General features: G+C 45.3%; 1 protein-coding gene across 1 annotated transcript; it reads right to left on the bottom strand.

The window, feature by feature from the left end:
- Positions 1-351: 351 nt before the first annotated feature.
- Positions 352-20,157, bottom strand: LOC120898824 (kinesin-like protein Klp98A). The gene is made up of 9 exons (XM_040305209.1): positions 20,086-20,157; positions 17,851-18,555; positions 4,999-7,093; positions 4,655-4,777; positions 4,376-4,498; positions 4,118-4,296; positions 2,739-4,054; positions 2,492-2,664; positions 352-2,419 (listed from the first exon to the last, which is right to left on the bottom strand). Exons 2-9 carry the CDS (start codon positions 17,895-17,897, stop codon positions 2,177-2,179), a joined length of 4,299 nt encoding a protein of 1,432 aa, XP_040161143.1. The 5' UTR covers positions 17,898-18,555; positions 20,086-20,157; the 3' UTR covers positions 352-2,176.
- Between the last annotated feature and the right edge of the window lie 2,261 nt (positions 20,158-22,418).

Here is a 22,418-nt window from a genome sequence, read left to right as displayed (position 1 = left end):
TGAACGTCCATTGTGGGATTAACAGTCTAACCATCAATTTGAACGTTTGAATTAAGGAAAATGTTTCCAACATTGTTTGTTTGTTTGTTAATTTTTCTTTTACCAGACGAGAACGTTTTCAATTTTTTATTATGTTTTGTTCTAACAAGTCATCAGTCAAGTGTTGCTTTGTCCTTATCTCACCTTAGCTTACATGTCTCTTTCTCTCTGGCTTCTCTTCTGCATATTGCAAACAGCAATCGCGAGAGAAAAGAGTTCAGTTTTGGTTACAACGTCTTTTTGTGTTTTTGTTGTTGTTGTTTTGCTTTGTTCGCTAATTTTATTTTTATTGCATTAATATATTTTTTCTACTTTTCTCGAACACACACAAAATGTATGCACAACATGATGTTTGATGTTCTGTTTTTTTTTCTATTCCACACTACCACACAGGATACCTAAACGATCACCTAAACAGTATGGGTTTCTAACATCAATGTTTCGTGTTTTCTTTCGATTTCAATATCCTAACATACAGGCCTCTGATGTAAACAAGCTCCTGAGTTACTTAATACTATGCTGCATTTCGTGCGAGCAAGCACTACTCTGCCAGCCCAATTGAAAGCAGCACGTAGAAAAGAATAACAATCGATTTGTAGCTTCGAACAAAAACTGCATTCAAAATCTAGGAAGAACCATGAGCGCTAGCGAGAGACGAACGAATGCGTTGAGTGCACAACATAGTGCCCTAAAGCTAGATTTTCGCTTTCGTTTCTTTATCTCTTTCTCTCTCTATTTCTCTCTCTCTATCTTTTTCTCTCGTTCTCTATTCATAAAATAAATTTCTTACGCACCTAATAACTTCTAACCCTTTATCTAACAGACAATGAGTTAATGCACACGAGTTACTTCTAGAACTATACAGTTTTGTGAGACGAAAATCGAACGAGAGATGACTAACGTGACGGGCAAGGGATGTAAACCATGATCTGTCTGAATTATGGGAAAGCACTCGACGATGATATTATATTGCGCATTGCAGCAGTACCATTCTTTGGCAGGGGGTTTGGGATTTTCTAACAAGCATCAACTAGATAACTGCGGGCGCGAGGGAACATGGGATCTAGCACAACTAGGGTTAGGAGGGGTGGAGGGTAGGGGGTGAATAATCACAGTTAGTTACAATTGATGAACAGTTTTATCTAACCGGAACACAGTTACAAGAATTACGCGTGTTGTACGTATTGTTGATATGATGCGATTATGATTTCGTGACGATCAGATGTGTTTTTGTTTGTTTTCTCTTCTTTGTATGTAGATTTTAACGATTTTAATATGATCGCTCCTCTGCCTTATATATATATTCATGATGTTATAAAACGTAACGGAAAAGGAAACTAGCTTTTTTCAGCTTATTCTCTACTAGCAAACTTAGCCAAACCTAAAGCTAACTTTCAATCGATTTACTTACTATAAAAGGATTGTAACCAACGCGCAATGGCTAACCGATGTGCACTTATATACATTTACCTTTCATGCTTTACCCACCCATTCCATCTTGACCGAAACGTCTCTATTGCCCGATACGCTTTCAACCTGACAACACTTTATCCATTGCAACGATAAAGTCCGGTGAAGCTACTACGGGCAGGACGGTGGCTGTTCGATGGACACCCTTCCGCCGAAAGAGGCTGAATGTATGGATGGATGGAACCGTAGGACCGTTTTGAACGTTTCACCACACATTGCAACAAGTGCAGGAGGACGAGGCTATTATTGTCATTGTTTTGTCATTTCTGCTTTGAGCCTAACATGCTGTGCTATTCGCGATTCTAAATGGGTAAGACACCGTCGTGGATTAATTAAAGGCCACCACAAAACTATGAGGGGAGAGAATTGGTAAATAGAAAAATAGCGTAACGTACACATTTAAAACACATTCCCTAGGATCATTTGCACAATTGCTACTCAACAAACTAACGGAAACAGAGTACAGAGACCCTTGAATGGGTCGATTGCTTCCTAACTAGTTTTTTTCTTCTTTTTAATACTACCTAAAACCTAAAACAAACCTAACACAAGTACGCCTTGGCATAGAAATCTACAAGTCTTTTACATCACAAAATTAAAACGCCCGAAACCAATACCGCCGACCTGGCAGGGCAGGATCTAGCCACGCTCCGACGCAGGTGTGCTACTATCCCGTGCCATGTTTGCCAGTTTCGAACAAACCTTTCTTGAAAAATGGATGAAACTCGATAAGCGTCTGCTTGGTTAGTCCGGGCCGTCCCTCGCCCTCGTAGATGGGACAGTGGGGGATTTTGGCACACACCACCAGCAGCCGGCGCAGGTACGTTTCTAGCTGGCGACGACGCGTTTTCGCTACCGATTCCGTGTTTGAAGCGAACAGTTCCCGCCGCGGGAAAGGTATGGTAGCAATCTGGGGGCAAAATGGTTCGGAAATGGTGGTTAGCGACCGTGCTTGAGCGGTGCGATCTCAGGCCACACATACCTTATCACCGTACAGTTTCTTCATCGTTAGATGCAGCTCACGAAAGCGGCTATACCGTCGCAGCAAGGTCCATCGTTCATCTGGCAGATTTATTTTCACCTCATACTCGTAGTGCGTTTGCTTTCCCGCACCTCGAATAATGTACGTCGGGATGTTTATCAGATGATCCGAACCTACACAAAGAGAGAGAGGAAAGCGTAATGTTTAGATGCGTAATTATCATTGTCCCTCCACTGTTCACACTCACGATAAGTTCCTTCGATGGACGGCAACGATCGCGTAACACTTGGTGCGTAGATACTGCCCTGGTCGCGCGCCCGCATATACCCGGGATAGATGCACGAGTTGCCCACCCGGCTATCGTCGCTGTCGGTAAAGCTTTCGGGAATGTCCCGCATCGAGTCCAGCTGCAGCTCCCCGTCGGACAGGCAGCTCTTCTCCACATCCTGTATTTTGATCTCCAGCTGCACGATGCGCTTCTGCAGATCCTGCAACTCGCCGATCTTCCCGTCCAGCAGCTTCTTGTCGCCGTTCGTTTCGAGGATTTTCATGATCTCGGCCTTCTTGCTCGCGATGCTTTCCCGCAGATGGTTCATCTCGCACAGGATCAGGTTCGCCGTCGACGACGTGATCGAGCTGTTGTCGATGGACGATCCGCGCGACCGTCGCTCCTCCTCATCATCGACCTCCTGCCGACGCCGCCGCCTCCCGTGCGCATCCTCCTCTTCGTACTCCTCCTCTTCGTGGCTGCCGTCGGTGCCGCTGCTCACACTGCTCACCCGTAGTGGATGGATACCGTGCCGGATGTCAAAGATTTCCGTGCGCATGCTGCTGCTCTTGCTGTTGTTGCTGTTGCTGCGGTTCCGGTTCGGCACGGAAAGCTTCAACCGGTTGGAGCCCGGCGTACCGATCGAAGACATGGTCGTGACGGTGGTACGCTCCTCCTCCGAGTCCGAGGATTTGTGGCGCATCCGCGGCGATTGCTGCGGTTGCTGCTGGTTCGACTTCAACAGCCCACCGCCATCCGTCACGATTACGGTCGTGGTTGTGGTCGGCAGCTTTTTACCGCCGTACTTTGGATTCGGTGTGGACGAGGTGGCAAGCAGCAGACAGTGGTCGTCTGATTGAAACAGCAGTTTGGCCGTCCCGCTAGCCGCCCCACTACTCTGTCTGTCAACGCTCCCTTCACTTTCGTTTTCATCCACCTCCGTGTGCAGTGCTGCGGCCGTATCGGTGGCTCGATTCGTTTCGAAGCTCACACCACTGTCGCTCATACCGCCATGCAGCAGGCCCCCGTTCGAGGTGGCTTCCTCGTAGTCCCGATCGCCCGTATCTGATTCGGTACCGTCTTCCGTCGAGCTGGGTGTCGGTATGAGTTGATTCAACGAGTTTAGGGCGGGCGTGTTAAGCGCGGACACGAAGGAACAGTCCGAGTTGGCCGTGTGGAACGTGTCGCACGTTTCCAGCGTTCCGGCACGGTTTGTGCCCAGCAGTAGGCCGTCCTGCTCGCCCGTACCCTCACCATCGTCTGCACCATTTGTGTGCGTGAGGTTCAGTGTCATCCTGCAAGTAGGAAGTTCATTATTGGTATCATCCAACACACGCCCTTCAAACAGAAATACTTACCCAAGCTTCTTCTGCTGAATCAATTCCAGCTCTTGTTGTGTTCGCTGCTGCAACAGTTCCCTGTTTTGCTGCTCCAGCTCCATTATCTTCTGATCCAGATCGGCAATCTTTTGTGTGCTTTCCGCCAGCTGTTGCTCCTTCTCGGACAGCTCCGCTTCGTACTTATTGATCTCATCCCGCTGTACGAATAATGCAAGGAAGTAGAATTAGTAATGCTCAGTGTGCCGTTTCAGCTGGATCGATAAAGTAAATGCTTACATTACGACGAACAAACTCTTTGATGTACTGCTGCGAATAGTTGTCGAGGGAGCGAGATATTTGTAGCAAAATTTCAGAATAATCTTCCGTTTGCGGAGCATTGCGTATCAGTTCGCTGCTTGCCTGTCAAACAAATTAGTCAAAATTAGTCACATTTATGCACAATTTACTACTCCGTCTAGAGAGTCCCACAACGAGGCGAGTCAAGTCAAAGATTGTCTGAAAAATAATACTCTACATGTTTACAACAAAACGAAATAAATCTAGCACATTCTCTACCTCGTCCAGGCGGCCACAGTCCTGCAATTCCTGAAGTTCTTTCGCGACGTACTCATAGAAATCGCGCTTCTTCGTATCCAGCTGCGTTTGCAGCGCGGACAGCTGCCGCACTAATATGTCTACCTGGACTCGCGCAAACAGTGTAAAGGGTTCCGAGCGGTAGCGAAACGCGAACGTAAGGGAATTAAATGAAATCAACATGAAAATGAAACAAAAACAGAAATAAAAAACAGAACAGAATAAACATAATTATTAGCCAACAAAATGGTGGAGCACTCGAATAGCGCTAAAAACTAATAAAAAAGGATCAGGTCAATATGGTCCCACCGGTGCCCCGCTCTTACTTGCGTCTTTTCGTTGCTCTTTTCCCACAGCACCATCTCCTTGCGGGCCATCAGCTCCCCGATCCGGCAGTCGAGCACCGTCAACCGGTCGCGCTTGGTGCTCTCCAACCGTTCCAGCTCCTCGGTGCACAGCCTTATCTTGTGCTTGAACTGTTCGTGCATGCGCGTGCGCTCCAGATTCAGCTGCCGCAAAGCGTTTTCGATCGTTTGCAGTATCTTGCGATGCTCGTCCTGCAGCTCCGTATCCTCCCGGCTCGGCGTGTACTGGCGGAAGCGAAAGGCGCCCTGAGGCGAAGCCATACCACCACCACCACCACCACCACCACCAAACAGGCTGAGCGAAGACCCGCTGACGCCACCGTCGTCGTCGCTCATAAAGCTCGCGCAAAGGTTTTCCCGCGACGCGGCAATCAGCGACAGCCGGGAAAGATCCAGCCGGGACGCCCGCTGCTGGTGGCTACTTTCCTGCCGCATTTTGGCCGCTTCCGCCGGATTGTTGTAGCGGAACATGTTCGTCCGGCCGAGCAGCAGTATGTCGCCCTGGCTGATCGCGGTCGGCACCTCGATGATGCTCGCGTTCAGCAGACAGGTCGCGTTCGGATTGGGATAGATCGTCGCATTGCCGTTCGACAGCACGATGCGGCAGTGCTCCGGCGCAATGCCAATGCCGTTGAGCAAGATGTCCTGCGGGTACGGCGCCTCGTCCGTGCCGATCGTCGTTTCGCCCTCCTTCAAGCTGTACAGCGTCACGCCGGTGCTGATGTCGTCGTGGATGCCGATCAGATGCGGCACCTCCGAATCGAGCACCACGCCCACGCCCGACTTGCGCAACCCGAGCGATCGCTGCTCGCGCAAAATGCTTTGCGCTTCGCGCCACTTTTCCGTCCACTCTTCCGTCAGTACCTTCTCTTGGGCTTCCTTTTTGTGCAGATCCTCCAGCACCTTGAGTTGGGGTTCGAGTTCCGCCCCACTATCGCTCGACAACATCAGCTTCAGCTTGTAGATTTCGTCCCGCAGTTCGCGGATCAGCTTCACGTTTGGATCCTCGTTGATCGTCGGCTTGTTGATGATGTTCTTCGCCCGGTTTGCGTACCGGAGCGTGCTGAGCGTTTCGCTGTAGTTCACGTCGGCGGGTGAGATGGCCGCAATCATGATCGTTTTGCTGTTACCGCCCAAGCTGTCCTTCAGCAGCCAGGTTAGGATGGAATCGCGGTACGGGATGTACAGTACGCGCTTGTTGTTGGTCGGATTCGTTTGCTCGGCCAGTGCCGAGATGACGCTGCCGAGCGTCACCAGCGACTTGTTGATGTGGGCACCCTCCTTCAGCCGCTGCCCGGTAGCGCCAGTCGCATTGGCCCGCTCGCTGCCGGCCAAATCCACCAGATGGATCTTGGACACGGTTTCGCTCGGCAGATCGTTGAGGTAGCGGGCCTGCACGAAGGTGATGGTGAAGATCGCATGGCTCCGGCTGCTCGTATCGTTCATGTTTGTGCTGGCCGTCGTCCGCTGGATGTTGCCCTGGATCATGCAGTTCTGGATTTCCGAATAGTCCGAAACCGGATGCTGGGACAGGCTTTCGACGTACGGCCCGAGCGTGCGATGCTCGCGCACCCGCAACCCATGCCCGGCACTGCTCGGCCCGAGCAGATCCTTCACCCGCTCGTTGTAGATCTCCAGATAGGAACACTGCGTCTTGTACCCCGTGCCCTCCTCCTGGCCGAGCTTCATGCGTGCGAACAACGAGCGACAAATGCGCGGGATTAGCCCCTGCGCTTCCGGTGTGCCCATCATCGTGAACGTCTTGCCACTGCCCGTCTGTCCGTACGCAAACACGCACGCATTGTACCCCTGGAAGGCGCAGTCCACGATCTCCGTGCCGAGATCGTCGAACACGGTCTCCTGGTGCGTAAAGTGTGGGTCGCGCTCATCCACCGACCAGTACGAGTGGTCGAACGTGAAGTCGTTGAACGGGTCCAGGGCGGCCCGGGACGCCAGATCACCCCGTACGCCATTGCCCGTGCCCAGTTTCGGTTTCAGCAGACGCGTCTTCTTCCCATCCATCTGCACGATGAGCTTTGCGCCGAGTTCATGCTCCCTGGAAAATGAAACAATGCGATGTTGTAACATTATTTAGGACTTTGTTGAGTAAAAATACACTTTTGCTTCCATCGTTCGTCAATAAAAATATCATTTCAACCATCAAGAAGCATTATTTATCATCGATGCCTTAATTTTTCGCTCAAACCTTATCGCAAAGATGAAATCAAATAGTTGAAGCGAAGCAAGCCCGCGCTACTTCGCGCAATCAACACGAGGCGAAGTAACTTCAGCGCGATTTAAAGATAATTCATTACGGGTGTTTTCGGTCGTTCTTTTTGCATGACTCACTTCCGCTATGCCAAATTGGAATTCATACACTTTCTAATACGCGGTAACCTTCTGCCCATTGCGACGTTGATTGGAGAGTTTTGAACAGCTCGCAAATCATAATCATGCTTTAAGCCTGATAATCGTGCTACCCCCTTTGAGACCGCCACTCCTCCTCTCTGCCAAGCCTTATAATGAACTACAACCCCAGTGACCAGCGTCGCATTTGAAACACTTCGCGTTTGATGGATGCTGATCTCATGAACTGAGCTGAGCTACATGCGTAATCCATGTTTAATTGATTGTTCGGAGTTTGAGATTAAAAAATATTAATATACTGCCCCTTCCCTTACCATCATGAGCCATCTTAAACCGAGGGACAACCGTTTCCTTTTGCCGGTCAAATGTAGCCTTCGTCATCTTACTGATCGGCCAGTGACACATTTCCAGCTACCGTAAGCGGCACGATAAGGCTCTCACCACGGGTACCGAAAGCAATGACATAAGCGTTTATTATAGCAGAAAATTTGCCAACCGCAGGAACGGTACTGCTGCTGATGGTGTTCGCGCAATCCACGAGCGAAATCCATTGATAAATAGTGCCGAAATTATTGAAATTATTATACCAATCGAAAGCTCCCCGGAAGTAACAACTGTACACCATCCGTTTAAATGGTTATTTCGCTAAACGGCAAACGAGTTACGTCGCTGGTCGGCTGGACGTAAGTCGCAACTATCGGTACCACATCACAAACCCACCACCATCATCGTGGCGGCGGCGGCTACCATAGGTCGGGAGTTGCATCACCGTCTCGCGGGCGGGCGGGCGACCATGGTTTGGCCGACTGTCGGTGCCCGATTGTCCGAAAAAACCGCAACCCTCATTACCAAGCAATGGTTGGATTCATATAATCCTCGCAAAGGTTGACCTATAGATAGGCAGGAGTAAGCAAGCAAGCTAAGAAACACAACAAACAGATTGATTCACATTCCGCGAAAGTGAAGGTGAAATGGGAATTCAATAGATATGTGTGTTTTTTTTAAATTAAACAATGCTTGTTGCGTTGTTTTCGCTTTTATACAAGCTGCATCTAGTTGAGACTCTTACCAAAGCACCAATAAATCTTGTCTGGAGGATTGGCGATAAAATAAAGAGAAGAAAAACTTATTTAATTTCCAACCATCATAAATCGCTATCTGATTCAGTTTATAAAGATCGAAATACGGAATTTATATTAATGGGTATTTTCTGCAGGTTTCGCTCAAACTTTCGAAATGATTGACACATATTTATAAATTTTAAATCATAGGCATTTTAAAACATAAGTTATTCGTACGGTAAAGTTCTACGCACTACAATGCCTGCGCCAGTGCGTACTAACGAAGAATGGATCAGAATCATGTCACGACAATTACACTTTGTTGTTAGAAAAAAGTAAGATATGCATTACAGTGTATCACTATAAACTATTTCGTTTAAACTACAACATAATTGCTGGGGGGAAGCAAGTACTTTTACAGTTAAGCATCAGTGAACGTTTCATTTAAATACCAATTTCATCACCAAATCTCAAATATTCAACGATGGTTTTTGAGTCCTCCTTCAAAATAACATAAAATTATTTTAATATTGCAAAGGCCCCTGCGCGCGCCACGCAATTATCTTCAATAAATAAATAAAAATTTAGAATATCAATTGAAATAAAACATTATAATTGAAAATTATGAAGAAAAAAACATCATTTCCTGGCTCAGAAAGTAAATGCTTTCATATCCACAATCTATCATCACTTATATCAACAAATCGCCAAAGAAACCAATATCGGTTATGAAAGAATGGTAAAATTAAGCATTTATTGAACTGTGCGAACATAATTTTTTGCCCCTTTACGGTTTTAGATCGTAAGCTTAAATTTCAGCCTGTCTGCTGTTTGTATTGTATAGCAGTTTTCGAGCAGCTATCAAAGTGGGTATAATATACAGGTGGGCTAATCCTAAGGGGTATATATTTAGAAGGCTGATTTTTATCGCTTCTGCTTCTGAATGAAGATTTTAAGATGGTTTTATGTATTCGTCAATCTACTAGAATGCTTGTTTGAGCAAAAGTTGATGAAACGCACCTTGTGAAGAATGAAAACACGACCTTATTTTGCCATTTTTTCTAACAGGTACTCGAATCTAATTCTAGCTTTCGGGCTGAAATACTCTAAACTAAAAATCGCAGGCTAGTTTTGTGTGTGAATTTGTATGGAGTGTTGAAATAATTTCAGCCTCCAACTGTCAGACTCCATGTAAAAAAGCTGACTAGAATCGTGAAAGACCCCATTATCTGACTTTGGGGCACCCTGGAAAGTTTCTTAGACTACTTATCAGAAAAAATTATTCGCACGTCTCTGAGGACACTCTTCAGCTGTGTTCAACAAAAAATCAGGCCGATATCTTGTAAGTCTTGAAAGTCGTACAGTCGCCATTCCTAAGGAAAATGACCAGCACCAATTTCATACCTTTTCTTACATTTATGCATAGTTTTCAGGGGGTTTTCAAGATATCGGCCTGATTTTTTGCCTGAGCATAGCTGAAGAGTGTCCTCAAAGATGTGTGCAGAATTTTTATAAGTGAATTCTTATTTATCACAAATTCTGATAAGTGGTCTATAGAAAAGTCCAGGGTGCCCCAAAGTCAGAGATAATGGGGAAATATAAGGTGTCCGACTTTAGGTGACCGCCACTGTACGCATTCTCCATAATAGTAATTAGTGTTTCGGGGTGACGAAAATCCTCTTCGTCTGTGGGCTTCTCCGATTGCGTACGATCGACAGTGTGCAACACTGGAAACGAGTGTACACATTAACGTGACTTTAAATGTGCAGACAGCATAAAACCCACCATGTTGCAGTCCTGTGATCATGCCCTTCCCTTACTCCCACATGAAATACTCGCCCGTCTACTGAAACGGTAGCCTGCCTGGCTGCTTGGCTGCCTTCACCAGACTATGTGCACTTCAAATTGCAACAATCGTGTTGCATAAAGCAGTTGCAACAATAACGTAGGAAAAAAGACACCGTATCGAGAATCGAGAAAGAAAAATGAGACTCGAACAGGAGGGATGGTAGCCATAGTGGTGGTCTGACTGACCGCCTAACCAAACCATGCGACGGTTTAACCGGCCGGATAACAAGGTTTGTCGTCGGAGCTTTGGAAAGAAAGCGAACAAAAATCCCCCGCAGAAGAACGGTGCGTCTCTCGTCTCTCGGAGGAAATCCAACACCACTTCTGGGGCTTTGTCGGTCACATTTTGACCCATGGAAGCTAAACAAATGTGTGCAGCAAGGGAGGCGAGTTCTGCGTCTACCGTCAACACCAGCAGTACGGCACGCAGTCGATTTCTGCCCTCCTTTCGATTCCTTCTCGTTTCCTGCGCGTTCCCGGGAGCATAGCAGAAGCACAAACTGGCCCCACCGTCTATCGGTGTATTGCATTTCCGTGGTTAGGAAATCAGCGAACTGAAACCCATTGCCCACGGGCCCTGAACCGGTGCGCCAGGTACGCTTGGCCAAAGAGTACAAAGACTACGTGCAACATTAATTATTGAAGAAAGGCAAACAAACAAAAAAAACCCGAGTCTCTGTCAAGCGTGCTGTACGCGGTTCACAGTCGGCCGTCATGGCTTTTGATTCTCTTCGGCTGCCGGTTGCAGCACCGCAGAAAACGCAAAGTAACACATCGAGCTGGCAACAGGCTGTCGGTTCCGTTCTCGATGGTTGTTGGTCGTTGCCAGGGCAAAAGGCAATCATCGAAATTATACTTGGATAAACAAAGTTACACTACACAAAAATGATTAAACTACCAAATAAGCGGATTCGTTTAAAGAAACGTTATAGTGTTTTAAAAGTAAATTGTATGCCTCAAACACGTAAAGCCAAGTTGCTAATCCGTCCCTCGTAATGGTATGAGTAAAACGGTTTTACTCCAATGCACCCTAAAGCGTCTGGTGAAAAGTGAAAATTTAAATTCATACCAAAGCCCAGCACGGCTATCGGCGCCCCCTCTTTACTACCGGTGTACCACACACAAGCACACACGGACAATGCCTAACGCTTGCCAGTTTAAACAAACGAAAGCTATCCAACAAGAAAATGATTTACTTCCATATTGCACCCACCACCGGTGCAGCGAAAGACAGCAGCGGGAGGAGGATGATGACGATAAAGAGAAACGCACACTGCACATAAACGCCCACTAATCGAACCTCCACCTCCCCTCGACAGTTATGCTCAATAATGCTCACGAGCATGAAAGTGTTTTTTCGCTGTGTTTGGCGCCGTTTTCCCTTTCCCCATTCAATTGCTCCCTGTTGAGCGGGAGCTGCGGTAGTCCGCGCTTATCGCGGGGCCGAAAAATGGTTTCACACAACAAAGATGAGCCCCCCGATGGTTGGGAGGAGTCCAATAGCCTCACTGATAGTGTTGGAAGCGATCGCGTTAGCGCTTCATCTCGTTATCGTTAGGCATATAAACATTCCATCAGGCCGGCAAACAATTCAATCCGACTCGGGGAAGTTTTGGTTCCGAAAAATGGTTTCACACTAGCGACCAGAAATGAACAGCTGAAGCGCCACTAGGTTGTGTCACATAGAAGAAACACGAAAGGCTATCCGTCGGCTGTTTGTGGTCATGGAACTAGCCTCACTTGATAGGTGTGGGAAGCGAATCGCGTTAGCGCATCATCTACGTTATCGTATACGGTGTTGAATATATAACATTTCCATCAAGGCCTAGCAAACAAAATCAATCTCAGATCAGTCTTGGAGAAGATGGCTGAGTACGTTCGCGCTTTTTGACGCTATGAGCTGGAATGATTTATTTATGAACGCTACAAGTGTTGCCAAGGTGTTGTTGGATGGATCGGTCGGGAGTTTTGATGATATAGACATCATTGGTCTAGCCCTAAGCAGTCGATTGCAGATAAACGAGGCAAAGTGATGGTGGCACAGCGGGCCTACAGGTTCTTTGAACGCACTTTTGAAAACAATATTAACGATATAGAACTAGCTAGAATAAAGAAGATATAGTACTGTTCATAATGGAGCGACACGCAACGGATTGGCATCATTATGCTCCACGAAACAGCATCCAATGACTTTCGATTGATCTTTACATAAGTAAAAGTAAGAATGATATTATTGTATATAATAGGAGCACACCAACAGTTACATCATTATTCTTCACAAACACATCCAATGCTTGATCTTTACATAGCAAAAATGAAAGTATACCGCAGAGAGTCAGATCACAACCTTCTGAGCATAGCCTCGTTCAATGCCACCGTAAAGCCGTGGCTCTTTCCGTTCGGTGATGGCCGCACGCTCAGCGTCTTCAAAGCGACCCATATGAAGAAGATGCCACCTCGCAGGCTCACCTTGATCGTCACCGATCCGTGCAACTCCGCGGTAGCCCGCCACGAACTTTGCGCCGAAATTGTGCATGCGAAACAACACCACACCACAGGAGATGGGCAAGCTGGCGGTTTCACCGGAACGAACCCATCACACCGCAAGTAAACACACACACACACACACAACATTCAAGAGTGTGCTGTGTTTGATGGTAATGACAAAACAGAAACGCAACCCACATCAACTATCTTCCTTCGTGTATTTAATCTCGGCATTATTTCTTTGCTGACCGCACACGAACGCGTTGGAGTGTTTAGCGAACCATTGCCGGAAAAGCGAACAATTTAATGCAACCAGGGCCCGACAGTGCGTGCACAAAAACGGAAGAAACGGAAGGTGTAAGGAAGCAATCGACTGCAATCGGCAAGGGAAGGGCAAAGAGGCACGCAAGAGCACCCAAAACGCGCGGCTACGAACGAAACAAACAACACGAATCAATGCGAATGAATTAATGTCAAAATAAATTAATTAATGTAAGGGCAAATATTGCAATAAAAAATCAGTCAATCAACTTTTGTTAACGGTTGGACTTATTCAAGTCACATCCTATTTCGTCACTGAAAAGAATATTAAATTTTCGTTTCATTCAAAATCAATTAAACATGCCACGATTTGACCACAGCATGACGCCACCATCATCATCATGATAAAATGACCAACCTTCCGTTGGTATTACCATCGAAACAACAAAGATAAATGCATCCTTTACTGCGGTTTGCACCGTCAAGTGTGGCACATTGCATTTGTCCGGACGCACTCTGGCAAGCTGACACGAAACCGTATCCCTTTGGTTGTGGTTTTGTCACATCGAACAGGTTGCGCCTTTTGATCTTCCACCGACCAAACCTACGCTCCGCACCGCTGTTTTGTCCGCTCTGGACTGGTCTCAAATGATCCGTTGAATTACTCCAGTTTTTTCTTCGTTACTGTACGATCAAGTGACTAAATTCGCCGTCGATTTCGTGTTGACATGTACCCTTACCGTTCCGTTGCTTGTTAGCATTCAGTGCTCTCAATGTCCCAACGTTTCATTACGTTTTGTACACGGCTCCAAAGTGAAAGTGAGCACGTATTGGAAATAATGCTTATGTGTGTCGCTGTGTCGATCATAATGATCCGGTCGGTGTTAGAAAAAAGACGTAAATCGGTAGAAGTGATATTTTCTTCAGCCGGCCAAACGATCGAATGGTACAACTTTCAACACAAAAACGTTCTCGTCCGGGCGGATGGCAATGAAAGAGCAGCGCGCGGAACACTTTCCCATCGTGTCGCTTAACTAAAAGCGAGGAATCAACGGGCATTAGTGGAGAAGTATGAATACATTTTCTACACGGTGACATCTTACGGGCGACAGCCGTAAGTCAATGTACTCCTGCAGCACCGCAGGAGATGAGTCATCAGCGCACGAAACCCACATTGCGTTTGCTCTTCCCGCTTCTTGTCTGCGTTTCAGGCTTGATAGGAGAGTGGCGGTATTTGCCTTTTTTCCATACAGCAACCAGTCGAACGGAAAGAAATTGTCAACTAGAGCCGTGTTCTTGATAGGGAGCGGGCAAGGCTCAACATGCCGCTTATCAGCATCGGCTACTGAAGTCATCATCTCGTTGCCGTAATATGGGTTACTGGTAATGAAAATTCCACAAACTCTTACCAAGAACATCAACTACGCACCGTGCTCGCTTAAGATGCAACATGTTAAGAAGCTTCCAGAAATGTCAGTAAAACCCGCGCTTCCTTAGCGATGAAAAGATAAAGCTAAAACAGCAATTTAATGCGCGTAACATTACTGCATTTGATTTGGAGACGATTGAGGCCGAAAGGGAAAAACCAAACTTAGTCAATGTCATTCCTTAATTTTGTTATCAATGTTTTGTAGAATTATCAACCATACATTAAACACGCTCGAAGCAGAAGAAAGGGTAAGCCCGGGACTTCCTCATTCTTTGTGGCTGCTGTTCGTTCGTTCGCTTGCCCTGACCCGTAAGCGCGCATTCATGGTTTGCAACCTCAAGGCCACGTAAATTGCATTAAGTCACTGACGACACGGCCAACAGGAACACGCAAAACACCTGTTTTCCGTGCCTAATGACGGTCACACAATGGGAAACGAATGAGCCTCTTTCTTAACTGTGTTCTAGCACTGCGAAAATAGTTTAACGTGTCTTGCTCGAGGAACCTTACGCACACAAACACACATGAGTTGTGTAAGACGGTTATGTGCTGATAAGCTTTGGGGTGGAACGCTGTCGTCCTTGTCGACTCGGGCTGTCAACCTACTGACGCACCAGCCGGATGCAATGGAGGCACATTGGTCAGATTAAAACCGAAGGAACGAAGCATTGATCAGTGTTTACTTTGAATATGGTTTGGAAAGTGGCAACGAAAAGTGGTTTAAATTTAATTACACTTTTCATTCTTTACAACCGTCCATTTAGTGCATCTTTGGGAAGTTGCCAGCAAATTGGCTCCCCCATAACGCCGGTTTAACTGCCCTATGTTGGTAAACAACTTTTCAATGCCTAACTCCTTCTAAAGCCAAAACAACACGATAACCGTAGCGTGAGAAATAGGTTGTTTCGCCATGGAGCGGGGAAAACAATCGACTTTAGATTGGTAAACGATACCGTTTATTCGTACCGTTTTCCCGTCATTTTGGCACTCTCAACAATCGACAGACGAACTGTGTCTTTTGGAAATTAAAAGACGAACCATTGAAAGACCAGCAACAGACGTGCTCTGATGGGCAGCTGGGAATATTTACTCACATTATCTACTGTGTTTACTTAGCTTGAAAGTGCTCTACTACCGCCAACGGATTGTAAACCGTCGCGTGGAGTTTTCGTTCGAGGTAGGATCAGCTAGGAAATTATTTTAATTACTTGAATGATAAAGTGGTCCATTGTTTTTGCCTTAACCGCATTTGTGTGTAAAATAAAGCAAAACTAATTGCAATGTTGTAGCTCAAACATTGTTCTATTTTGCACATTTTAGCGATTTTCAAGCTTGATTTGTCTAGTACTTTGAATACAGATGTAATTTAAATGTAAATTAATATTTGTAATAAATAGAAAAACAAAAATCACTTTAATACAGCTTAACTCTTCTGTACACTAAATACCACTTTAAAAATAGAATTCTCGTGGCGTGCACGTGCTGCATGTTTAACCTTCCATTTTTCCCCCCTTTCCGTTGAACACCGTGTTCTGAGGAAGCTATGTTAGAATGGCTGCAAAATGCATAATACGTACGAAAGGGCTAGCAAAAAAGCACACCACACACGTGCCTACAAACTCTTTTCGAACCCACCAACAGCAGCAAATGGTGGAATAACACAGCGTACGCGTGCCCAGATTCGTACCGGTCTCCTGGTGGGAATCAAACCTCAACACAATCAAACGGTGGAAACGCACGAAGATGATCATCATCACGATTTTCGTGACCTACTACCCATCGACGGACACACCAATCAATACACGGAGCCTCTGCACCGCTCCAGCCCGCGGGAGTCGGTAATTTTCACGCCGTCATTAGATGATCAATCAATAGTAAAACTTCAAACACGGCATAACTTTAAACGAGCAAACGGGCTGCACGCACACTTTATTCGTACGGCTGCCGTGTGCCAGTGGTGTGTGTGTGTACCTTTTTCCCACTGCCATGCCGTAATCCGTAATGTAATGGAATAATTTGGACAATTTCACATGCTTTACGTATTGGACTTTTTTGTTTCTTCGTTTCGTCTGCCAAACCCCGTGGCCCACCGAGGAAAATGGGCCAGCGAAAATGAACTTCGCCAAATCACGTCGGAATCGTCCGCTTTCGGGGACGGTAAACATGTGACGCAACATATACAAATCCGCTGACGAAAGGGGTGGTTTTAATTTGAAGTACTACAAATCGAGGTTTGATTTTTATTTTTGTTAATTTACAAGCAGAAGAAATATTAAAATATTAACCTACATTTGTTATAATTAGGTAACAACAAAATCAGTATTTTTATCTTTGATTTTCTAATATTGTAGGTCATGTTGCTGTATTACAGTCAGTGCTGCAAAATGTCACTGTCAATGTCATAAAAAATCTGAATGAAACAAAATCCATGTCAGCGTCTCGTACATGTCAATTGTGATATCCAGGGTAATACTCAAAACGATTGGTATGATCAATACATGCTTAGTGACATTTTTGCTAGGTCAGTCACTATGTCATGACTTTTTTTTTACTGTAATCAGTTCTGCAAAATGTCACTGACATAGTCATGACAAATTCTGGCTGAAACAAAATCATGTGAGCGTCACGCGTTGTACTATGATAATCAGAGGTGAAACTCAAACGGTTGGTGCGACTATCACATGCTTGGTGACATTTTGTACAACTCATTGTTAGTTACTTGGTCGCGCCTCGCGGAAACAAAATGAGCATGTTTTCTCGCTCTGTTCGAATCGACAGACAATCAAAGCAGACAGATGGAGAAAGCATACTTATTTTGTTGCTTGGGACCACTCGCCAAGTATATTCGAAGAATGTCGTGATTATCACCGACAGAAAATGTCGTGACCAAGCGAGTGACTAAAAATTGAGTGGTAAACCAAATGTCACCAAGCATGTGATTGGCCCACAAACTGTTTGAGTCTCACCTCTGATCATCTCATTTGTGTACGTGTGATATGATTTGAGCTTCGTTTCAGTCATGAGTGTTGGTGATTGAAACAGTGGCATTTGGCAGCACTGTTCACAGCCAGAAAAAATCATGATTATGCTTGCGCTGGCATTAAGCTCAGCTTATCAGTCAGAGTATCGCAAATATTCGCTTTCTTCGGAATAGTTCTAGTTCCCGCTAAACGAACGACATTTATTCACCTTGTTAAACAAACTCGTAACCCAAATCGAATGCATTTTCTTCAACGATAACGGGAGTTTTTCTTTATTGCCTCGATTTATGGCACAAATTTTACGTCAGTACGGTAGGTCAAGTCCGACAGCGAACGCGCACACACACACACATACAGACCGAACGTACTACACACTTACCTTTGATTGAAGGGACGAACCCGTACGGCAACCTTCAACGATGCCATGGTTTATTTCCTTCGATGGGTTTACAGCGTTCACAGCAATGCTGCGCAGTGGAGGATCCGTGGTGGAGGTTCCTTTGGCGCCGGTCCTCGGCCTTGCATGCGTGTGTTTCGACAGTAACAACAAAGCAGTTCCGAACAGTTCCGGAATCACACAGCACCCTTCTTCCCTTTTCAACACACTCCTCTCCACCCCTCTCTCACTCACTCTCACACATACACACTCTTCAGAACGGTTTCGGTTGCCGTGGTTGCACACTGCAGCATGTGTGTAATGACATCGTTCCACTGCCCGAGATGGCGCTCTACGATGATAATCACTAAACAGCACAGCACCAAACAAAACAAAGAAATGTATCATCACATGGTGTGTGTGAGTGAGGGGTGGTGGTGCTCTGTTAGTATGCACCAGCAGCAACCAGCTGACTTCCGCGTTGCAGCAGGAGCGCCACACTTTTCCGCCACCACATACGCAAGCAACGCGTGTGGTTGGGAAAATTTGGATTTGTTTTTTTTTTTCACTTTTCACCACACTTCGTCATTTACGAGAATAAAACACAAGCACATTTAAGAACACGCACTCACACATACACAGATACATAAAACGGTTCACAGACACAGTTATTAGGCTATAAACAGAATAGCGCTAGCGTGAAGAAAGCTAGAAAACAAATGAAATGAAAATTCATAAAAAATGAAAATTCATAGATACACGCGTAGAAAATGTAAAAAATGCAAAACACTCGACAAATCGACAAAAAAAAACAACAATGGCTCCCATTTGCTCCCCACAAAAACACCCTCACATATGTACTGAAAATTCTTGCCTACTTGAAAAAAAAACTCCCACTCCATTCAGACACTTTTCAAGTGCCTTTCGCCACTGACGAAAACCTAACACTTCTTGCTTCTTCTCCGTGCTTGATGGATTTCCTAACTTGTAATGGAGCAGCTGGCAAAGGAAGGAAAACAACGGGGATAATGGGGAAGAATGTACGCTTCAAAGTAGGTACGTCTGATGTTGCTTTTTTGTTTTTTGTTTTGTTAGCTCGACTAATGATGTTGCTGCTGCTGAAGATGATGATGATGATGATAAGGTACGGAGGTAACAGAAGGTAACTACCACTGATGATTCTTCAATTGTGTACTCTCACGCTTCAAGTACACTGAAGTTTGCTTTTTTGTGTGTATCAATTTTCCCCCATTTCCACCGCGGTCAGCCGAGGTAGACGCGTATACCCTGCTGGAACTAGTTACATTTCTACTATTATTTAGGCCGCGAATGAACCGTAAAGGAGTGCACGGGGCGCGCGTGAGTAGGCCATAAGATACTATGGTTTTGCGCACTTTTAACCGTTTGCTGGTACTGCTGCTACTTTATTTCCCACACTACCAACGCATGCACTCACACATCCTACCACTTTACACACACAACAACCACACATACACACACGCCCACGGGTTCAGCTGTTTACGGGGAGTTTGTTGCTGTTGTGTTGTTTTGCGTGTTGGCGTGCGCATCTGAATGCCGTCACCCGTGCTATAGGGGGTGACTGCCATGCATCTCCGATATGCACTCGCTGCGCTGCAGGAGGGCACGTTTCGCTTTCGCCTGTTCGCTTTTTCGCTGGTAGCTCTAAAACGGTGCGACCGTACTGGCTCACACAGGGGCACGCACGCCAAAGAACACGGACACAGTCGGGCCTCTGTCGCGCGCGCACACACATGCCTGCTGCTGCTGCTACTGTGGGCACGTACGGCAGGCAAAAAAAAGTAAAAACCCTTTCACAGATTGAAGGCCACCTGAGGTTACAATCGCACGGGAAAAGTAGTAAACAGGCGCTAATTTCATCACAGTTCGCTGGATGTGAGTTGTCGGGGGTAGTGCAAATACTTCAAGAAGATCCCGTAAATGCGGAGGCCAAATATTTGCGCACTACGATGAGAATTGCAATTAGATCATCTAACACTAAAAGAATCTTCGTTCAGCTGCCACCACAGGCAAACGCACACACACACATACACACGCAATTTCACAGCAACTAGCTCATGGCAAATGTTGTTATTGTTTACTTATTTGTTCACACATACATAATCCCACCCTTATTGCAAGAAAGAAACACTTGTTGTTTTGTTTCATTTAATTTCGACTTCCCCGCAGCGAGCAAGAATCGTTTTGAATATGGTTTACCAATGCAATAAAATTATCGTTGCATGCAGGAGCATCACCCACCACCCTCACGACGGAAAATCAACAATGAACTGTGCAGCTGAGAGCATTCGAATGCCCTCACGATCAGTATGGCCAGATTATTTTGGCGGTTTTCGGCAGGCGCATCAAAATTTTATCGGTAGTTTTCGGTAGGTTAAAACTCGAAACTTAACTCGAGTTGAAAGAAGTGAAAGCGAAAGAAGTGTTAAGCGTGATGGGGGGGGGGGGATTACTAATGCGCAAAATTAGAGTTCCATTTCAAAAGCATATGCATCCTTTACTTAGGATATGGATTAGATTTGGTTCAGCGGTTACACAAATGAAGGTGTTTCTGAAGTGTTGATCTGAAAATGGTACTAGGAATTCTAAACCAAAGAATGACTTAGATGCTCATTCTGTTTTCTCAGTGGTGGCAAGTTCTTTTTCTTGGGGCTCCACGCGACCTCTTAGGGCCACTGCAGTGCTCCATGGGATACGATTTTATCGTACGTGCTGTAATTTGATTTTCGCTAGATTATTTAGATTGATTTGATAGGTTGGCTGAGTTTCATCGTTCAATGATTACAAAAAATTGAGATTTTTTCCTTCAAACCCAAATATATATACATCGGTATTTCTGGTCACTTTGCCCACAGGGCAAGGCGAGCTTTTGGCGGCCACCGTCGCAAAACCGTCGCAAAACGTCAAAACCGGCGTCGCATGTACTGCAAACCGACGTCGCCAGCGAGCGAAACTCGCAACGATTTCGAGGCGCTGGCGACGGTCGTTTTTGACGTTTTGCGACGGTTTTTGACCTTTCGAGCGAGCTTTTGCCCTGCGGGCCAGTGTGGCCAGATTATATTGGCAGATTTCGGCAGGAGCACTGTTGAGAACGCAACCATTTAACCGTCTTGTGTACGACCAAAAAACATTACGTAATCGTACAACCGCCTACCCGGGTAGGCCATACAATTTGTATGGAAGAATGATGTTTTTTGTGATTAAAAGAGTATATCTTTTGAATTTGTTGTAAGATTTGAATGAAAACTGTCTTATAGGTTCATAATAATGTTTTATAACATATCGTTGTAAAATTAGAATTTTAAAAATCCTATCAATATTTTTTTTTATCAAAAATGTGCAGTAAGGCACGTGTCTGTGCTCCATCGCATGCGATTTTATCGCACGTGCTGTCAAACGCTTTTTCGTATAATATTGCGATTATTGGGATGACTTTAATAATAAAACGATTATGAAAAATTAAGTTGAGATTGTTCCTACAAAACACCACACATTTAGTTTGACAGATAAAATCGGATGCGGCGTCCGACGAAATCAAAAATTTTTGATTCCGCCCAAGCGCCACAGATTAAGCTTAAACGACTGGAAAATTGAATATCCATAGAAAAAAAAGAAAGCTCCACAGCTTCATTGGTTTGATCAATAGATGGCGGATTACAACTCATCATTATATTGCTATCCTTTTCTTGCAATGTGTTTCGACAAGTTTCATCTTATCATGACCTATATAGCCTTCTAACTTTCTGAGCAAAAATCTATATGAATGGTCGCGTGGTCAGATACGTGGGTATCAACACCAACGACCATTACTCAAATCTCACTTGCTTCAGTGCTGGTGGTTTCCATTGGAATTTAGTATAGTATAGTAGTTTAGTACGACGAAATCGCACGTCCGACGTTATCTGTCAAATCTCATATAAAATTTTGACAGGCCTTCCGATAAATCGTATCCGATGGAGCACAGACACGAGCCTTACTCCAACACCCCAACCGGCCTTGCCGCATATTTTAAGTGGATGAATAGTCTTTTTCTAAGTTTTACTTACGTTTCTTTCAAAAGTTATATACATTTTTCAATTGTTTTGCTTGTTGTATAAACATATATGTTGACGATCTATAGAATATACTCATCTCTGTTGTGTACAGAAACAGTGCAGTGTAACCGCGACTCGATGCTGTCGTGGAACTGACAGCATCCGACGTCCGAATGGCCGTTAAGGGCTTCGGGAGCGATCGGGCTACCGAAGGTTCGCACTCGATCATAGGCTGCGACCCGACACACACAACAGTCTTGTAGCATATACAGTGGAACGTCGATTATCCGGGCAGCTCGGGACCGGGCGTTTGCCGGTTAATCGATTTGCGCGGATAATGGTCTAAGAAATGTCAAATTCATATAAAAATTAAATAATCCACTAGTTTTATGATTAATTCACCTTGAATCAATCGATAAATCGTTAGTAGAATATTATTTTAATCAATAACTAAAGGTTGTTGTTCATGAACAACTGTTCATGAACAAAAATAAATTT

Source organism: Anopheles arabiensis, chromosome 2 (genome assembly GCF_016920715.1).
Source record: "Anopheles arabiensis isolate DONGOLA chromosome 2, AaraD3, whole genome shotgun sequence".
Lineage (NCBI taxonomy): Eukaryota > Metazoa > Arthropoda > Insecta > Diptera > Culicidae > Anopheles > Anopheles arabiensis.
This window is presented reverse-complemented; position numbering and strand designations above follow the sequence as displayed.

Excerpts from the sequence above, each read along its gene's own strand:
- LOC120898824 (XM_040305209.1), bottom strand. The coding sequence starts at position 17,897 with ATGGCATCGTTGAAGGTTGCCGTACGGGTTCGTCCCTTCAATCAAAG. Across the intron at positions 2,665-2,738 it reads GTCCATCGAAGGAACTTATC|GTTCGGATCATCTGATAAAC; the intron begins GTGAGTGTGAAC and ends CTCTTTGTGTAG. Across the intron at positions 2,420-2,491 it reads AGAAACTGTACGGTGATAAG|ATTGCTACCATACCTTTCCC; the intron begins GTATGTGTGGCC and ends TTTTGCCCCCAG.